Source organism: Aspergillus pseudoviridinutans, assembly GCF_018340605.1.
Source record: "Aspergillus pseudoviridinutans IFM 55266 DNA, scaffold_3, whole genome shotgun sequence".
Lineage (NCBI taxonomy): Eukaryota > Fungi > Ascomycota > Eurotiomycetes > Eurotiales > Aspergillaceae > Aspergillus > Aspergillus pseudoviridinutans.
In genome coordinates, this window is record NW_025091283.1 from 4151621 (window position 1) to 4170714 (window position 19094).

The following is a 19094-nucleotide window of genomic DNA, read 5'->3' on the forward strand; positions in this document are numbered from 1 at the left end:
CAGAAGCCATGGCACAGACAAAAGAAATGAGTGAAATGTAACTGCTAATGTAAAGTGATATGGTACATGTTAAGCTCGTAATACGTTGCGGGAAGTTCAGTTCCATCTTCCCCATCCCTTCTTCTCTCCCCCTTGAGAGTCACCGGCCATGTTCCTCTCGGCCTCTAGCAAGCGGTCAAATTCAGCCTGAGCTTGTTCGCGCTGTCGGCTGTCACTGTCTGGCGATGAAGAACCCCGGTTCCATGCTGACCCTAACCCGCTATCCTGCTCGCGCTGTTGCCTCTCATTGACGGACCGATTCCACGCCGACCCTAGCCCGCTATCCTGCCCGCCCTGGGAGCCAGAACTGGCCTGCTGTCTAATGCGATCCCAGGCGCTTCCCTGCGAGCCACCGTCAGAGCGATACTCCGCCGCAACGGGGCTCGCGTCGTCACTTTCAAAAAAGTCCGAAGTCTTGTTCTGGTCGACAGTGGTAGCACCGCGCATCGACTGCGTCGCGGAGGGATCACCGTACAAGCGCCCCAGATTCCGATCCGGCAGATTAGCAGGCTTATCCGACGACGCCGACTCAACAGTCTCCCTCGCAGAGGAAGAAGAGTAAGGGTCCAAAGACCCGTACGTCCCACCATCCTGGTCATGCTCATGGCTCTCAGCGTAGCCTCCCCCTCCCGCACCGACACCCTGACCCATCCCCGGCTCCACAGGCGGCAAGCCCTGCGCGCGCCGCTCCGCCGCCTCCCTGGCCGCTTTCGTCTTCTCCACAACCCTCTGGACCTTCCGCCTGCGCACCTCCTCCGGGTCATTATCCTTCATCTCCGCAAAGAACTGCTTCAGCCGCGGATCGCCCATCGTCTCCTTCAGATCATGGAACATCCCCCACACACTCGTTATCACCGAGCCCGCCGCCACCCAGAAGAACCACCGGAACGATCCCCACACCATTAACTGTCGGAAATTCGCCGGCTCGATCGTCGAGTAGAGCTTCACAGCCGCCAACACCTGCGCCGGCGACGGCCTCTGCCCCGGTTTCAGTCCGGGGGCAAGATGCGCGACGACCCCCGAGTTGCGCACGCGCCAGTACACGTACGCCATGCCGATGGCGCCGCAGTAGGGCGCGCCGAGGCGCTGGTGGTAGATGTATTTGCTGCCGTGGTAGACGAAGGCGTCGAGCTCCTCCTGCGTGGGGAGCCGGTTGATCATCACTTTGCAGGATTCAATGCGGTCGCGGACGTGTGCGCCGTTCTTGTGGAGCCAGTTGCGTTGGCCGACGAAGCCGAAGTACAGCGTGAATGGGTCTGGGCGGGAAAGGTATTCGGTTTTGAGCACGAGGGGATACCCGGGGATTGGGATGTGGCCGCTGGTGTATGAGTTGGATCCATTTTGGGATGGCGCGTAGGAGCCCTCGGACTCGGACTGCGGTGATGTGTCGTTGAGCACCATCTTGGATGGTAGAGCGTTGGTGGTTTGGCTCCAATTGGTGTTTGAGAAGCTTGGGGATAGCAGTGACGGAGTGTGGAGAAGGAAGTGTCCGTGAGGTTGGCTGATGTTGTGCAGCTTAGTCATCGAGCGTTTCTCCAGCATAAAGTTACTGATTTCTACAAGTATACAATTGCTACTTGAACACATCAACAATCTATCACCAAAGTATCATTCACGGTGACTATCTGCCAACTAAATCTGCACAAAAGATAGATTGCGAATGCGGTAGTAGGTATCTGCTCAATTAGTCGATCATCACCAACAAGCCACGGAAGGAAGACTAACCAGTTGTTGGACCAGGAGATCCTGAGGATCCCTCCATTTGTAGGTTGATGATTCTGGGATGAGTCAGTGCTGGACAATGTCGCATTGATTGTTACAAACTTACAAATGCAACGGCTTGCCAATATAATCTCTGCCGTACTGGGTCGTGATCAGCTTGCCGTCAAGGTAGAACTTGACGGAGATGTCCTTGCCATCGACATCACGAATCTCCGACTTGATCGTATGAAAGTTGCTGGGAGAGGGGTACTTGACATCCAAAGCTTTGACTTCAGACGAGGTCTGTAATAGTGACTGGTCAGCGCACGTTCGTCACCATGGCTTCAAGTGCGTCGCTCACATTGAAGGTATTGAAACTGATATCCCCGGTTCCTGCTGCTGTCAGCCATACAAAGTCCGAGCAGTTCGTGTCTCGGGGTGAGCAAACCCTTCCACTCGGCAAGATCGATCTCAGGTGGCCATGTATTCGCTCCATTGAGCCAGAACGCAGGCCAGGTGCCTCTAGCGGTTGGAGCTTGGAACTCAGCCTGGATATCGAAGCCTGATCCGGCTGTGACGGTGAATGTCCTTGCTGAGTGCACCGCACCAGATAGATAGTTGATCTTTGTACCTCCTTTGGTAGGTGACTGGCCGCTAACTGGTTTGGCGACCAGAGTCAGTGTGCCTGAGTTGACGGAAATGTACTCGTGGTTGGTCGAACTGCCGACCATACGAGCGGATCCATTATGATCTGAGCCCCAAGGGTAAAGGTAGGCAAAGTATTTTTCCAGAGAAGAGTATGAGCTGAAGCACGTGGAGGGGATTAATGTAGTTGCTGCAGAGGCTAGAGGGAGAAGACTCAGAAGGATTGAAAACTTCATTTTGGCGCACTTGAGCTTTCTTCAGCAGATGAGCTAGCATAGTGCTATAATCGTGGTTAAATAGTATCCTTTTATACTGGTCCCGGAGTAATTCTGAGATCTCGGGAAAACTTGAAGCAATAACTGAAACAGAATACGCTTCTGAGCGACGATCTCCTTCAACAATACTTTCAATGAGCTCCTTGCCTCGAGAATCAATTTATTTGAAGCAAGTTCCCCCTCCTCCTTCCCCCGGAGTTTTACTGAAACTGAGAGATCGGCCCGACGGTTACAGCGCTACTACTGCGTACCAACTTCATCACGGAAAGGAAACAATGATTCATTATCATCAGCTGATATACCTCTTCGACCTCTGCATTACCATTTCTCCACATATGGGCGAAGATCCAGCTCGAACCCAAATGTTGTGCGCGGCTGGGTGTGCAGATGCCAGTACGACTCAGCAATCTATACTACCAATCAGTCATTGCTGTCAGTTTCAATCAACGGAAAGTATCTTACAGCGTCGGGGTCAAGTTTAGCGTCTTCATGCTCGAATGTCCAGGCCTTCGTTCTGGGAATATCTATGACCCCGTCGATAATGACGTGAGAGACGTGAACGCCCTTCGGTCCGAACTCTCGCGCCAGCGACTGAGCCAACGCTCGTAGGGCAAACTTGCCCGATGCAAAGGCCGCGAAGTTGGCAGACCCTTTTACGCTGGCTGTAGCCCCCGTAAAGATTAGGGTTGGTGGATGCTGCAAGCCCTGCGCCTGAAGCAGGAGAGGCAAAGCGCCTTTGGCGAAGTTGAAAGCTCCCTTTCTGTTTTGACTCAGTCTTTGGATGAATACATTTGTCTTGTGATGAGAGACTCACCCTTGGTTCTCGAATCCCTGGGAGAATTCTTCCTCTGTGAGCTCGAGGAAGGGTTTGCGCGCAAATCCACCGGCAGGGTTGAACACGGCCGCTGCGAGAGGAACACCAGCGTATTGCTGAGAGATCTTCTCGAACGCAGACTTGACGCTTGCCGAGTCTGTCACGTCCGTACTGATTCCTAGAGCCTGTCCACCGCTGGAGTTGATCTCTTGGACAACAGGTTCGAAGTTCGCCGGGTTCCGGCTAAGTACCACCACCGAGTATGCTTTGGCAAAGCGTCTGGCAATGGAAGCGCCCTGGTCATGTCTTAGCAGATGTGTCTTCCAGTCAATTAATGGACTTACTGTGCCAGGACCGACTCCGGCGACGATAGCCAATGGTTTGGTAGCCATCTTGTTAAAAGTTTATAAGTTGTCAATTGTTAAATCGTCACTTCCTTTCGTCAAGTCAGAATTACGCGGATTCTTCACTCATTATATCACTCATGATTGAGATGTCGTGATTTACTTCGGGCATTGTTGATGCCGTGCTTAGAAATACATGTGCACCATTGATCAGTAATCGCGATGATATCATCGTTGCTGCTGCAATGTGACCTCGGATATGTGTCCATGATGCTTCGACTCCATCGTCTAATAGACTTTCAAGAAGAAGATTCCAATTTGAATGCTCAAACGCCATGACCATATTTCAAGACGAAATAACCCTAAAGATGTATCCCGTCGTACTTCGTAGTTAAAAGCTTGGACAGTGCTTTGGCGGCCTAAGGCATCCAGGCATTGACCGTTATCGATAAGCTCACTTCGATCCCCAGAAACTTTTTCCCTCTCATGCGTCGTCTGCGCAGCTTGCCGTCAACGTCTATTCTATAAGAACGGTTAACACTAATAATAACGTTTATCCTTACTGTCAACTATTCTTAGTTTCTACATTTTCTACATCAATATGTCCAATGCCGACGGCGACACCTTGCTGTCCGATCTATGCACAATCTGGTAAGTAAACAACATCCCGTCCCATCGCATCAAACAACCACTAATTAAACACCCTCTCACAGCCACATAAACCCCCCCAAATACCGCTGCCCCCGCTGCTCGACACGGACATGCTCCCTCCCCTGCTCCCGCCGCCACAAGCTCTGGTCCCAGTGTTCTGGCGTCCGCGACCCAGCCGCCTACCTGAAGCGCAGTGAGCTCGCCACGGAATCCGCCTTCGACCGGGACTTCAACTTCATCACGAAGATCGAGCGGAGCCTTGAGCGCGCGGAGCGTGAGGCGGAGGATAGAGGGATCCCGTTGAATGGGACTACGACCGCCGATCCGGCGGTGTTGGGTCTGGAGCATGAACTTGGGCAGGACGGGGGGGACGCCGAGGCGGGGAGGAAGAGGAAGAGGCCTGAACAGGGGGGCTTTGTGAAGGGTGAAGCTGCGTTTCTGCGCGGGGCGCAGAACGCCGGCGTGCGGGTTATCAAGGCGCCGAGGGGGATGAGTAGGAATAAGGCGAATGCGTCAAAGTGGAATCCTAGGTATGTCTCTTTTCTGGGTGGTGGTGGTGATGATGGTGTCGATGTACTGACGGTCTCCAGACATAAATGTTTGAGTTGGACGGTTGAATGGATTACTGCGGAAGACAAGAAGGTGACGAGGAACTGCTTGGAGTCGTGCACGCTGGCGGACGCATACGACCGCATCTACCCACAACCTAAAGAGAGAGCAGAAGAAAGTGTTCAAAAAGCAAAGAAAGACGAGCAAACACTTGAAAGTACAGGTGATCGAGAACAGGAGTCAGAGCCCGCGTCCACGGAACGGCCAACACAATCAGAGACCGTTGAATCTCTCCCGGCAGCACCAACTGGTCAACCAGCCACAGAATCAACACAAGATCAACCATCAGGCTCACCCGAAAGCAAGCCCGAAATAATCCCCCATCGTGGAGTTAGCTTCTATCTTCATCGTCCACGAACTGCTACCAAGCAGCCAGTCCTCATCCCTTTATCCCCAACCGTGACTTTTACCTCTGCTCTCCGAGACCGTGCGGTTCTGGAATTTCCCACAATCTACGCTCTTCCCCAGCCTCCTGAGGCTTTGCGTGCCGAAAAAGAAAACCCAAGGTTCCTTTTGGAGGAAGATTATCTACGGACGCAAGGGCCGGAAACGGATCTAAGCGAAGCCATGTTGCAAGAGGCTCCTGAAGATCAAGTCCACAGTGGCAGTCTGGATATAGGGGACATTGACGAAAAGAAAGTACTTGAAGTGTTGAAGCAGGATCTATGGGAACCGATCGCAGCTGATGCCGCAACACAATAATTAGACTCACACTTGCTTTATGTTGCTGAAGAGCTTGGAGTTGGATGGACACATCATGTATATACGTCCCTGATATAATGAATACTGTCAGCTACATTTTCGCGACCTGGACACAAGTGCCAGGGGCACTCTCCCTTCCACTCGTGGTAGGACTAGTTGCTCTGGTGCAACGGTATACTGGTAGAGTCATGGCCGATTGAGGAATTACTCAACTCACGGCGCCGACAGAGATCGTTACCTCGAATAGGGTGAGGACAGGATATGAATACGTGAATGGGTCTCGATCCGCTCGGTATCGAGACTAGAGCATCATGGTTAATCAAAGCTTGCCAATATCAATTAACACAAAATATCAAGTGCGACCAATAACCTCGAGGTATCTAAGTGGTATGTACTCCGGTCTAAGAATAAATAAATGACACATATAACAAATGGGTATCCTTGCAAAACATAACCATTCCAGGACGCCTTGCCAATGCTTGGTGGTTCTATCCAGCTGATGCTGGACCAAGTTAAATGAGGTCCTGCTAGACTTTCCTGTCGATCAATAAGATGACAGAAACGTCATATGTGAAAGTTGTAATATAAGTCATGACGACTGTTCGTCTTGAGTCCTGCGACCTCCCGTTCAGATGTGAAGGGGGACAGTCAGGATGGAAAGGGACTGCTTCTCTTCCATGGACGATGCCATAAAAGTCAAACTGTGGCAAATAATTGCCGCGGTTCAGCGTAATCTCGGTTGAAGAATGTTGTATAGTCACCCATACAAGCTATACTTGCAGACAATCGGGCCTATACAATGCATATAGCCCTATGATCGATCCTGGATCAAGTCACGTGGTCTGCTGGGGGGACAATATGCGACCATGCAGTGCCATCAAGTCAATGGAGCTGTAGAATCGGAAGCTGTGTCTGGAAGTTCATGTTCTTCATTCCTTGTAGATGATGGGGACACAAGCTCGGTTGCGACGGTATTCGCCACTGTGCGAACCTCATCTTCCTGAGCCGATTCCGGGGCCTTGTTTTGAAACGATCCTGCCTTGGATTCTGTAGGGGACATATTTAACCGTTCTGATCGGCTTGGCTTGAGCTTGAGACGTCCTTGCTCTAGAGCACGAAGAAGGGTACCGACTTCCTCAGACACGATGCCTCGAAGCTTGCTCATTGCGTCATCAGACACGTCCGAATGGACATTCCAGCCAAGTTTGTCAGACTCTTCCGAGATCAGCGACTTCGACTCCAGTGAGGGACCAGTGATGAGCCTGTGTAGAGTGGTGGGGGAGACGTTGTTGGGTCGACGTGCCATCTTGACAGGTTTCTGCTTGGAACTTGAGGAGACTGAAGCCAAATCCTCCTGCTGGCGCTCCCGCTTCGGGGGGCGGGGAATATGAGCGGCGCTCGGCCCTTCACCAACTTCATTTCGAATCTTGTAGTAGACCAGACCCAAAGTTGCGGCGAGTGCTTGGTGTGCGGATTCCGGATACTGACGAACTGCCTCAGCACGGGTCAGATTTGATGGGTATTCACTGGATTCACTAGAATCGCTGTCGCTGCCATATAAATCAGATTGGTGCATGCGGCCCCAGTACTCAAAACCTCCCAGCTGATAGAATTCGGCGAGTTGTACAAGTCGGTTAACTGTGGATGGATTATGTTAGGTAACGTAAGACTCATCTCGAGCACAAATCACTCACTCCTACTGCGTTTCTTCAAGCACCAGAACCTCCAGACTGTACGAGGGAAGTATTCGGGCCACTGAAGAGATCCATCTTCTTCGATAACCGGAACAGGTGTGATAGGGGCATGCGTGGTGTGAGCAAGGGAGTTGAATCGAACCCGTTCCGAGTGCTTCATGCGAGCCTCAATTAGGGTAAACCGATTGAACACCGCGTTCAGGTGACGCGATGTCTCGTGTTGAAGAGTAATCAAATCGGTACGTAGCTGACTGATAGCAGCATGCAGTTTGCTGATTTCAATGCGGCATCCACAAACATCAGTCTGAAGCTGTTCCAAGTCGGCTTGGACCTGATCTACATTCTTCTGGAGACGGTCGACATCACTGCGCAAGAAGACCGTCTCATTGCCGGCCTGGCCAATGCTAGATTTGAGTTGAAACACGCCCGACTTGAGCTGGTCAACATCTGTCCTCAACGCAACCACGTTCAGATCAATACGATTCGATATCGAGCGATTGGCTTCAAATTCTCGACGGATATGCTCGTCTTCGCGGTTCCGTCGATCCACATAACCATCCTTAGTGAGAACTGTCGAGCGTAGTTCGAGTACTCGTGAGTCTAGGAGGTTTAAACGGTCGTGAATTTGGGACAAAGAGGGCTCAGATAGAATAGGAGGCGTCACATCGTGTCTGACTGAAAGTAGCGGACTGGATATGGGTATTGACATGCTCGATGTACGGGAAAGACTTCGTTCAAGAGTGGCAGTCATGATGATAGTGAGGATGACGACGGTCGGTAGGAGTAAAATGGATGACTGTAAAAATATGGCGAAAGTTCGAATTATGCGTCAATATTGTACCATCTGCCAGTGCAGATCGATTTATATGCGAAGAATATCCATTTTGACGATATTTCGATGATGGTAAGGATGGTTGAGTCGTAGGTGATGATGGATGATGATGTGATGGGTGGACTGAAGGGCTGAGTGAGGAAGTTGGACGACTCCCTTTCTCGTTCCGGCTGACGCCCCCTCCTTTCATTTTCTTCGATCGCTTGTTGCGTGGCACAAGCACATCGGCAACTTCTCGCCAACACCGGATCGCCGGACAGCAACCATAAAGACTCGCCAACTGTAACAGATAGATTTTGACTGCTGACAATTGATATTTTCTCCATATAATTCTATTCTATACATTTATCTAGCTTAACAGTCAAGAATCATTTATGAAGTTTCACAACCCTCATCTACCCAAGATTCGACCCAGGAGGAGAGTCGAAATTGAAATTGTTGGTAATTACTGGATTTATGACAATACCGTTTTAGGACAGCCTAATGCCTTGGCCCCTCCCTTGCGTCCAGCTGACTCCATAGAAGCCAATCATAATTAATGCGCGGCTGCCGCCTCGCAGGTGAACGACCTCCAATTGGATAGCATAAATATCTGCTCGGCGTCTCACTGCCTTATTTTGGGCACTGTCTCAGTATTACGGATACAAGAATTACACCTTAATCCAAGTACAAAGATAGATACAAGGAACGGGAACGCCAGCAATGCCCGCATTCAGGTCGACTCAACAATGGCTGTGTATATGGTGCAATCGAGATTGATAAATCATTCGCTTTCCATATAACATCGCTCATGACTCAAATTTGAATCATAATGGATGAGTCAACCCATATATGCGTACGACCCTGAACCGTTCGCAGGTTGACCAGTTGGCGGAACTGACCAGTTGACAGCCCGCGATAATTACTACCTTAGCAGAGGTTTGCCTTTCACACCGGAGATACTCAACATCAAGCGTCATAGTAAACATTGATGCTAATAACGACACACTTGTGACACATGCAATGACTACATGCAACGAAGAAACGTATGCGCTCATAAATTCGCCGGCCTCAATTGGGCTGGAATTGTGTGTGCAAACATTCCCGGGTCCGAAAATGATTCTTGGGGGCACATTTTCCCATACAAAGTGGGCCAGTTACCCATGTTCTCAATCAAAGTAACTCGGAAGCACAACTGTGAAGGAAACTCCAAGGCTTAGACGATAGCATTTAGTACATGCTATGATTTCTAGTCAATTCTGAGATTTGTGGAGTAGGTAGTGTTGCGAAAAAAATGAAGTGACGCGCCTGCCTCTCTCGAAATATATACTTCAAGATGCTTCCTCGCGATTGCTCAAGTAACACGATCGGAGTACCTACACCTCTTCGTCGGTGTCAACCTAACGGAGCTGTTATTACTTTCGTTATCTACTATCCTCACGTCGACCTACACTTCGAACGTGTTCGAAAATGAAGTCGTTCGTTCTCTCTCTTTTACTCTTGCTCTTGACCACAACAGCCCTCTCTTATCCTGCCTCAAGTAACAGCAGTACCGCATCACCTAGACTCCCCCTCGACTTCTACAAGCGTCAGTGTGACTGCTATGTTGTGTCCGGATCAGAAACGGCATACTTTGAGAACTACGCCTTCTGGGACTTCCGAAAAATCCCTCTGCCTCGTTACGATAGCAATGGCAGCAATGGCCGCGATGATAGGAGAAGCTATATCCTGTCTAGAGCCGATAGAATTGAGAACGATGAAGGCGGTAACGAGGAAGATAACGTCGGCATTGAAGAGAATATTGACGACGAAGAGAATATTGACGACAAAGAGAACGCTGACTACGAACCGAACACTGACGATGAAGAAACCGCTGACGATGGTATGAAAGCATTCGGCAAAGAACTTCACCTGGGTACTCTCCTCTTCTCACAGACTGCATTCGCAAGGGACTGGAAGCCCCAGAAGTGGCACCGCAAAAGCAACAAATACGGACCTGTCCCTATCATTAATTCACCAGAAAACATATTCTTTGCGAGCAACACCCTATATACAAACGATTCCGAGTCCACCCACCTCGTGCTGCGCACGACACGGTTCCCTAACCACACGGCGACAGCAGAACTCGAACATCACCTTCGCAGCATCTTCCACTGCTCCCTACGAGTCCGAATGCGCGTCATGACAGTCAGCTCTGTGAGCAGAGAGCCAATGCTGTATGGCCGCCCAGTGCCGAAAAGAAACACCACAAATCAATTAATGGTAGCCGGAGGTGCATGTGCGGGTATCTTCACCTATCGTTCATCGACCTGCGAGTCCGACATCGAGATCCTGACTTCAGATCCACCCAATATCGTTCGCTATGCTAATCAGCCCGACTACGACCCCATAACGGATGCCATGATTCCGGGGGCGGCCTCAGTCGGCACTCTTTCCCAGCCATGGACGAAGCCAACCACGCACCGCGTCGACTGGCTGCACAATATCACCAAATGGTACGCCGATGGCGAGATCAAAGCCTCCAATACCTATCATGTCCCAGATCAACCGAGCATGATGGCAATTAATCTCTGGAGTAATGGGGGTGAGTGGACAGGCGACATGCCCGTGGGACAAAGCGTGTATATAGGAATTGAGTGGATCGAGGTGGCCTACAACACGTCAACAAAGATTAACGGCGCACCGAGCGATACTGTACCCTTTCCGAGCCATAAACATAGACCTTTTGCGCGCTCCGCAGCGGTAGGACCTGAATCAGACCATGAGAGATCGGCAAAGGAAGTTGAGTTCATCCAAAGGAAGGAGGGGGCCAGGCAATGCTTGAGGCCATGCTTCTTAGACGATGTTCGCGGTCAGTGATGACTCTGTCAATTACAATAGTCTTAATTCTTATGTAACATTTCTAATATCTCTCGTCAGCACTAAGACCCGCGGCGCCTATATAAATCTACATTCCGTAGGTGACTGCGTATCTAAATAATGATTCCTGCCTCTCTATGTGAACCAGGAAAAATGCTTGACAATTGGTAAATTCATTTTCATACAGGACAATCCTGTACAACAAACACAAACAAGCGGCCGCTGAGACGGTGAAGAACAAGCTCTCAGAAACTATAATGCATGCTCAAGTCAGGAGCCGAAGCTTCGACTGACGGGGTATCAGAAGCCGAAAAAGCACACATGCGCCAACCCCCATGAATCTCAAACGCCATGCTGGTATCTCCAAATCATACAGTGCAGGCCATTCCATCGTTCCATCATCCTGTCCCAAGCGCCCCGAAACATGCAACAAATATTGAAGGGAGGCGGCCCGGCCGGTCCATGCCGGTCCGTAATCATACATCATGCACGAAGTGCTTCTTCTCCTTTCTTCTTTCTTCCCCTTGAAACGACAACGCCGAAACCCAAAGCAAAGCATAAATACTCATACAGAAAGGAAAAAGAGGGAAAATTTTTGCTGCTTAGAGCAGCGGTTCTCCACCCCCACTGGTGGGATCGAAATCACCCTCCAGCCCTCCATTCATCAGCTCGGCGACTATCTTACGGCGCAGGACGACAATATCCTTAGCACCGTAAGATAGTGGCTCGAGACCAATTGCCACCGCCTTCGCGGTCGACAGGAGGAAGACGCCGCAGTCGCTCCCGTTATCCTGTTGAGGAGAGATGGACGGGAGTACTGTCCACTCCTCCTCAACATAACGGGAGGCGAGCTCGGCCCGGAGCCAGCCCTGCACCAACCCCACGTGGCGCCGGGAGAGAGAACCAAGGGAATCGAAATGCTCGATGGTTCTCTCTCCCGGCCTGACGACGATCAGGGTCCAATGGGCACTGTTGTGCACGGGGATGAACACAGTATCGACGTTCAGTAAAGCCTCTCCCCCGATTTTGGCCCGTGTTGCCCAGCGACGTACCGACTGGTAGCCTTTGTCGCGCAGATTTGAGAAGAAGAACGTGTTGAACGCGTGGAATCGGGGCTTGTCATGACGCCCGGCGTTTCCGTGAGAACGACGCAAGTAGTCGACGATCAGAGCAAGATATGAGTTGATAATTTCGTCGTTCAGCCATGCCATTGGAGTGTAGCAGGTGGCAAGATCTCTCTTGGTCAGAGGATCACCGGACAGGGTAGTGGCGATCTGGCGATTGTTCGGCATGGACTTGATCTCCGAAACCTTTGTTTCCCATTTTGGAGGGAGAGGTCGTACAGCAGGGCCTTCTGGTTTGACTCGGGTAGGCTTTAGCTTCGCTTTTTGTTCCTCTTCGATCTTTCTCCATTCAGCGGCGTAGATAGACTCTGTGCGACCTGGTGGAAGTGGCTTCTTAACTGGATAGAAAAGCCTAACTGCGGAAACGGGTCGCCCAAATGGAAACTCGGCACGAAGCCAGTCATCACGTCTGGTTCGAAGTTCGTCGTCACGCGCAGCAAGTTCCACTTTCTTGGCAGCATCGGTAGCCGGGGGCACGTTCTCTTTCTCTTCAACAATTTGTTGTTCTGTCCGTTGAGCAACACGGTCAACTTTAGGGGAGGGTGGAGTGAGGTGAGGGGCAAGCTCCGTTAGGAGGGCTGGAGCTGTAGTGGTAGGAGTTTCGGTCAAAGGCTCTTGAAACCGGACGCGCTTCAGTTTTGCCTTTGGTTCAGTAGTAGCTCGAGGCTGCATAAGTGTAGAGCGTCTCGATCCAATGAGACTGATGCTCAATGGCTTGGCAGATGGTTGCAGAGGCCGAACTGCATCATGTTCGGTTGTTTCAAGCGCATGGGCCAGAGCGCGCTGACGGCGAGCGTTTCTCCAACGACTGAGTCGGGTGCCCGCGAGCAGGCGTCGTTTGAGCCGCGGACTGAGCGACTCAACACGAGCTCGATTCTCCTTTCCATGTTTCTCTTGTTCCTTGAGCGAAACGGGACGAGGTCCCGATGTTCCGATACGCCTTCGAGGCTGTCGCGGGGTTCCAGTGGGCTTCTTTGATACGGAAAGACCGCGAACGTCCGCCATTGATTCGGTCTGAGAAGCAGCACCAGTTGGGTAGAGCGGAATATCGAGAGACAGTTCTGGAAATGGATACTGTTCGACGGTAGGATATCCTCTTTCCTTCCGCCATTGATGACTCTTGAGTAGCTGTCTTTGCTGCTCTGGAAAGTTACGGAGGTTCGCTCGAGTCGGGGAAGTTGACACAGCAGCAGCGGTTCGACGAGATGAACCGGCGCTTGGTTTGAACAGCCGTGTGACAGTTGACCAAGCATAACTGAAAGCCTTTCTGACTACACGGCCCACAATACTATTACGTGCGTTGAACAATGTCTCCTGCCACGAGCGAGAAATCTGCTGGCCATCTTCGTGTTCCGGAGAAGGAATGGCCGAACTCTGAAAGGCGGTTGAAATGCGAAGAGGTGTGACTTGAAGTGAGTCGTTACAACCTTTGCGGACATTAGCAATCGGATCGAAGTGAAACCCCTCAGGCCAACTGCCCGGAATACGCATGGGACCATGGGGGAAGCTATCATGCCACTGATGAATGACACCACGGACTTCAAAAGGACGGATGGCACCTTCAATGGGCTTGGGGCCTTCAATGGGTTTGGAACCACGGGGGCACAAAGAGGGGGAAATGCGAGAATGAGCGGGGAAATTACCTCCGGAAGATTGCGTGGTAGCCTCTGCTATATTCAGCTGACTTTCAGAGGTGAGGCCTTCAACTCTGGATTCCGAAATGAGACTTTCTATCGCTTTGTGCTTGGGAGAAGAGATAACGGTGGAGCTGGCCTTTCCAGTATGAATAGGCATGTTGCCTTCGCTATTGTCCGCAGCTGTAGGTGCAGAATCGGCCTTGCCGCAGGCTTCTCCAGTTTGCGAGCCAGGCAGGACAGGAGACGAGCGGGAACCGCTTTGGTCCACACGACGGTATTTGGCGGAAGGGATGTTGTTGGAGTCATCGAGGACTTCCTGAGTGGGGTTACTCGTAGCGCCTTCGTCAATAGATCTCTTACGAGGGAGAGACGAGAATCCAGAGAGTAGAGACACAGATCGGTCGGACTTAAGAGCTTGACCTTGAGAGGGCAAGTTAACTTTTTGAAAGTTGGTCCATGCAAGACCACGATTAGCGACGGAAGGGACCCCACCGGCCAAAAGACTGGTACCATTCACAACTCGGTTATTCCAAAAAGGACGCGCAGTGTGATTGAGACCGACGAAGGCGGAACCGTTTCTCGCCGCAAAAGATGTTTGTTTGGTTCTGTTGACGGACGGCTTTGCGACTGCGATCGGATTGGACTTCATGCGAGTTGCAGCTCTAGATTTCGGGGAGAATGCAAAGCGAGGTCTGACGAAGGGGGAGCCAAACAGAGGACCCCAGGGATGCGGATCATCAATTGTAGCAACATAGCGCGGTACGGGATTGGCAAAAGAGGGTCCGAGATGAGAGTAAGTCTGAACATGATCCTGCGGAGGACTGGAGCCAACAGGCTGAGAATCGGTCTCTGGCTGCTGAGCAGGAGAGGACTTGATAGAACTCGTGTCCATAGGATCGAGTAAGGCGTTATCGATTTCTGACAGCGCGCGATCAGTAGGGAGCATAGGCGCGTCTCTCACGGTCTCGTCGGCCTTCTCTAGCTGCTGAGTCGCGAAGACACCAGCCATTTTGGCTTTGGAAGTGAGATCTGATTGTAAGTTGTTATGGCCGTCCGGAGGCAAAACTGCGGATAAAGAAGCTGGTGAGGAACGCATAAAAAGTAGATATGCTGCAATGAAGATGAGAGAGAGGATGAAGAGAGAAAGAAGGAAGGGAAGGTGTGTGAAGAGGTGGGTTGAGTCAAAACATAGAGGTGGACATTCACTGACCATGCGCACCTCCCAGTGTTTTGTTAACTGCTCAAAGTGTTGCCATGGCGAAGAACACATCAGTGTGCGACTTTACAGGAAGCATCAATAGAAGCAAATCTGCAGCAAGCACTGAGTATGAACTCTCACTAGGAACCAGGCAGCACCACAGGAAAGGGATTGATAAGGAACTCAGATTTATCGCCGATGCGGCAGCTCTCACGAAGCTTTGTCGCGCCGCGAAGAGTCACATGATGCGCCCTACGTCAGAAAAAGCGCTATGCCGAAAGTGGAAAGGTCAAATCCTGTAGATCAGGTACAAGCCATCAATCTTGAAACTCCTCCGAGTACTCCGTAGTCGATCATAGCTTGATACTGGATATATATAGACCCGGATTCCAATCACCAACTGCGAATCGGGCACAGTTTATGACCTTGGCCCAAGTACCGCATGTACTCGGGGGTTTATTCTACAAATCACTTACACTTTGCTTCAACCAGCCGAGAAGGAGATCGCAACGGAAAGCGAACGAAGATTGAAGGTAGGAAGAAGAGAAATGACATGAAATTGAGGAACAAGATATTTTATGTAGATGGCCATGCTCTCGTGATTTCTACAAACCAAGGCCTACTTTGTGGAAGACTATAGGCGCACCTTCTATCGTTACCCAAGCAATACCTAACATAGGGCAAATTGTAAGCAAAATAATCGCCGCAGCTATTTAACGGCACCACTCACCTGCATATACAACCAGTTTGGTCACCACTTCGACATCATATCGGACACGAGGTTTCTTCACTTGCGAAAAGACCTCCGTAAGATCGGGTTCCTTTTCCTCTTCGTAAGCAGGGAAGGGTTCGGTTGAAGTATCTCGGTCTATGTCTGTCCCAGGGCTGTGGCGTGAGATGCCAGTACCCATCATATGTTCATACTCGTCCCATTTGGACTGCTTTCGGGCCGATTTGGACGGCTGCGTCCCAGACATAGAGACATTTGCAGTGTCGCCGTCGTCTTCGGCAACTGAGTAATTATGAGCGTTATTTGACAAACTTTCGCGCCTGCGCTTCTCGCGATATGCCAGAGTCTCATAGGCGTCGGCCTCGGATTGAGGACCAATGGATATGGCTCGACGGCGCGGATGGCGGATATTGGTGAGAATTGACGGAATATCCGCAAACGACGGAAGGACCTCATGGTCCTTCAGGTGAGCGGGAACGGTTTTATACTGCCTGTCTAATTGTCAATCAATCTATCCCTCATTCTTCGAAGTGGTGGATGAAGACTTACGAAGCTCTGGTGAAGAATCGCCGAGGAAGCAGGAGACCCAACTTCTCCAACGCTCGAAAGATTGGAGGTAGGGTACGTAGGAGAAGAGGTTTCATGACCTCTCTCCAAGTGAAAATCAATAGGACACCCAGGACAAAGCGCAGGGCTGTCTTTACCAGGCCCAAATCTTTGTACCGGAACGGTATCGTAGCTGGGGAAGGCTCGGACCAAGCGATGCTAGACTTCGCGAAATGCCAGCAGGCCAGTTGCACTCCAATTATTACCCCTGCAAAGGCCACACTGTCGTCGAAACACGGACAATCGTCTGCTGGTTCCGGGTGAATGCGCACGAGGATGATTATCACCAGGATCACTAGCGCGATTTGGCTTCCTGATGCTGAAAACACGTAGTCATCGAGAAGAGGCCCGTATAAATTTTGCACGAACGTTATCAAAGCTCCGAGCAAGGCACCGATAATGACATCGAGAAACCCATGCATTCCACAGTAAAGGCGACCTAGTACAATGGAGCTGACGTAGAGATATGTCATGCATTGAAAGATCAAATTAATGTGGCTGCTCAGAGTCGAATCGGGCGAATTGAGCAGGGCGAGCACGTAGATGGCGACAGAGACGGCATTTGTCGAATGCGTCGAAGGGAACCCATACTCTAGCGCGGCGGAACCAGACATAGTAATGCGCTGGAGCGGAGGTGATAACGGGCGGGGAAGACATAGCAAGTCCTTGATGAATCCGCTGAAGAAGACCCCCGAGGCCAATACCTGCACAAATCTGAGCGGCGCAAGTAGTTAGCCGACATGCTTCCATTCCGAGCGATGAGTTGTTCTCTTCTCGACGACTCAAAGAGCTTCCACCCCTCCCACGAGCACCTACCCACGGCCTAAATTCGTATAACCGCTCCAAAACAGCATCGGCAAAAAGATCATGAAAAAGGTATGCGTTCCCAGGTTGGCGGTGAATGCGAAATACGAATCGAGGGTCGGAGTACGAATCTTCTCTTGAAACCAAGCCAGATAGGGTGTCTCATAGCGCACCAGAGGAAGGAGTTTCTGTCGCGGCACATAACGCCATTGCGGGAGTCGATTCCGGTCTATTCAGCAATAGAGGAAAGGAGACCAGGTAAGCGAAGACTCGAAACAAGTAGTGTACTTCATTCCGAAAGGGAAATGTCACACACGTACAGTGATCTAGGCTCCGGAGCCCGGCATCTGGATTGCCATTTGCGCCCTCAACCATACTGAAGGCGGCCGATTCGAACAGGTGGTGTAATTGCAGTTTTCCCCATAGAATGCCAGCCAGGTACGACGTCTCAACACACGCGCGAAATTGCCGATATTGACATCGCAATTGCGGCTGAAGAAAAGGTGACTGAGCGATATGTCCGCTTGCACCTGAATATTATGCTTTTTTCAGGGGACTTGGCCACTCGGCGCTGACAGAACAGCAGATCAACGCGGGCGGGCCCACGATAATTTTGTCCCGCGGCATAAGAGAGGCTGGCGCTTGGCAGTCCAAGCGTCGCGATAACGATTGTGCGTTGGCCCCTTAGTCAGGAGCACGTGCGGAGTGGTACGAATACGAATCAAATCTATGTGCGCATTGGTACAAATAATGCCTTTTCTACAGTAGGCAGAAATATTAGAAGACAAGTGAGAAAGGTGACCAATGGCAACCTCAAGCGCAGATATATATTTTGGAGTAAGCACCTTTGGACTCGGCCAGTCTTGACTCTTTGAGGCCTCTATTAGATCCAGCCTGGACTGTCAAAATCGTCCGAGCTGAATCATCTGCACACATGGGTAGACTACTGCATAAATCATCCATTGGTCGGACTCTTCATGCTTTATGTCTGAGATTTGAGGTTCTCAACGCCTGGAATCACATGCAAGGAATGTTGCTTGCGTGTAACTCTAAATTCCTTCTTTGGTGCAGACAAGTCTAGATCACCCCCAGCGCAGGAAGCAGGAAAGTTCGCTGATTCAAGCATGGGTATTGGGACTGGAGCTCTTCATATCCGAGGTAGCAAAGCCTGTTACCCCTCTGTTTGGACGATTAAGCCGACACTGATTCATGACGAAAGTGAGCAAGAAAGCCTGGGCAGGCGCTGAGATACAAGGAACGTTAGCCGAGGGCCTGTAGAGGTGCCTCTCTAGGATCACTAGGCAGCTAGTAGTTGCGTGCTGGGGTCCAATTCCAGTACTGAACCAGGGTCAGCTTTCCGATCGGAGCGGCTCAATGGTCCGAACCTCCAGCTCAGCCAGCCAACGACAACACAACGAAATATGGACTAGATCAACGGGCGGATCTTGTTTGTGTATCGCTGGTACTCTAAAAATAAGATGAGAACTGAGAGCGTGCACGAATGGGGATTCTGGAACCAAAGAGTATGGTGCTAGGCTTGGTGGCAGCGGAGCTTCGTGCGTCATCCCAACCACGCGCGGTTGCCATGGCAGCCCTCCAGCCCGTAAACACCGCATTTTGAGGGCTGCAGTTTCATGTCACCTGCACTCGTTGTTGGAGCAGCAGCCATGCTCTACTCAATTGGGAGAAACGGATCTTACGAAGTGGCATCCCTTTCATCCTTCAATTGTTCCATATTTCAACCGCACCTTATCCTCTAAACACCCATCGAGAGCATCAATTTACCATCTGTTTGTTCGAACCGCACGGCACCATCGGTTACCAGCGAGTCACCTGCGACTGGGAAGACAA

General features: G+C 50.9%; 8 protein-coding genes across 8 annotated transcripts; 2 read left to right on the top strand and 6 right to left on the bottom strand.

Annotated features, from left to right (window-relative positions):
* Positions 1-96: 96 nt before the first annotated feature.
* On the bottom strand, positions 97-1440 carry Asppvi_005218 (putative endo-1,3(4)-beta-glucanase; the record flags this gene model as incomplete). The annotated part of the gene is made up of 1 exon (XM_043301143.1): positions 97-1440. The coding sequence occupies one exon, from the start codon at positions 1438-1440 to the stop codon at positions 97-99; it is 1344 nt and encodes a 447-aa protein (XP_043157078.1).
* A 231-nt stretch (positions 1441-1671) lies between these two features.
* On the bottom strand, positions 1672-2621 carry Asppvi_005219 (glycoside hydrolase family 16 protein; the record flags this gene model as incomplete). The annotated part of the gene is made up of 5 exons (XM_043301144.1): positions 1672-1715; positions 1765-1817; positions 1868-2043; positions 2102-2133; positions 2189-2621. 5 exons carry the CDS (start codon positions 2619-2621, stop codon positions 1672-1674), a joined length of 738 nt encoding a protein of 245 aa, XP_043157079.1.
* A 357-nt stretch (positions 2622-2978) lies between these two features.
* On the bottom strand, positions 2979-3866 carry Asppvi_005220 (oxidoreductase, short chain dehydrogenase/reductase family; the record flags this gene model as incomplete). Its single annotated transcript, XM_043301145.1, has 4 exons — positions 2979-3068; positions 3123-3420; positions 3475-3770; positions 3819-3866. 4 exons carry the CDS (start codon positions 3864-3866, stop codon positions 2979-2981), a joined length of 732 nt encoding a protein of 243 aa, XP_043157080.1.
* A 553-nt stretch (positions 3867-4419) lies between these two features.
* On the top strand, positions 4420-5780 carry Asppvi_005221 (zinc finger HIT domain-containing protein; the record flags this gene model as incomplete). Its single annotated transcript, XM_043301146.1, has 3 exons — positions 4420-4469; positions 4532-4999; positions 5060-5780. The coding sequence occupies 3 exons, from the start codon at positions 4420-4422 to the stop codon at positions 5778-5780; spliced, it is 1239 nt and encodes a 412-aa protein (XP_043157081.1).
* An 877-nt stretch (positions 5781-6657) lies between these two features.
* Asppvi_005222 (uncharacterized protein) lies at positions 6658-8225 on the bottom strand (the record flags this gene model as incomplete). The annotated part of the gene is made up of 2 exons (XM_043301147.1): positions 6658-7418; positions 7475-8225. 2 exons carry the CDS (start codon positions 8223-8225, stop codon positions 6658-6660), a joined length of 1512 nt encoding a protein of 503 aa, XP_043157082.1.
* Positions 8226-9755: 1530 nt separating this feature from the next.
* On the top strand, positions 9756-11144 carry Asppvi_005223 (uncharacterized protein; the record flags this gene model as incomplete). Its single annotated transcript, XM_043301148.1, has 1 exon — positions 9756-11144. One exon carries the CDS (start codon positions 9756-9758, stop codon positions 11142-11144), a length of 1389 nt encoding a protein of 462 aa, XP_043157083.1.
* A 602-nt stretch (positions 11145-11746) lies between these two features.
* Positions 11747-14914, bottom strand: Asppvi_005224 (SUMO protease ULP1; the record flags this gene model as incomplete). Its single annotated transcript, XM_043301149.1, has 1 exon — positions 11747-14914. The coding sequence occupies one exon, from the start codon at positions 14912-14914 to the stop codon at positions 11747-11749; it is 3168 nt and encodes a 1055-aa protein (XP_043157084.1).
* A 794-nt stretch (positions 14915-15708) lies between these two features.
* Asppvi_005225 (PAP2 domain protein) lies at positions 15709-17618 on the bottom strand (the record flags this gene model as incomplete). The annotated part of the gene is made up of 5 exons (XM_043301150.1): positions 15709-15773; positions 15834-16324; positions 16383-17153; positions 17256-17472; positions 17564-17618. 5 exons carry the CDS (start codon positions 17616-17618, stop codon positions 15709-15711), a joined length of 1599 nt encoding a protein of 532 aa, XP_043157085.1.
* Positions 17619-19094: the final 1476 nt, after the last annotated feature.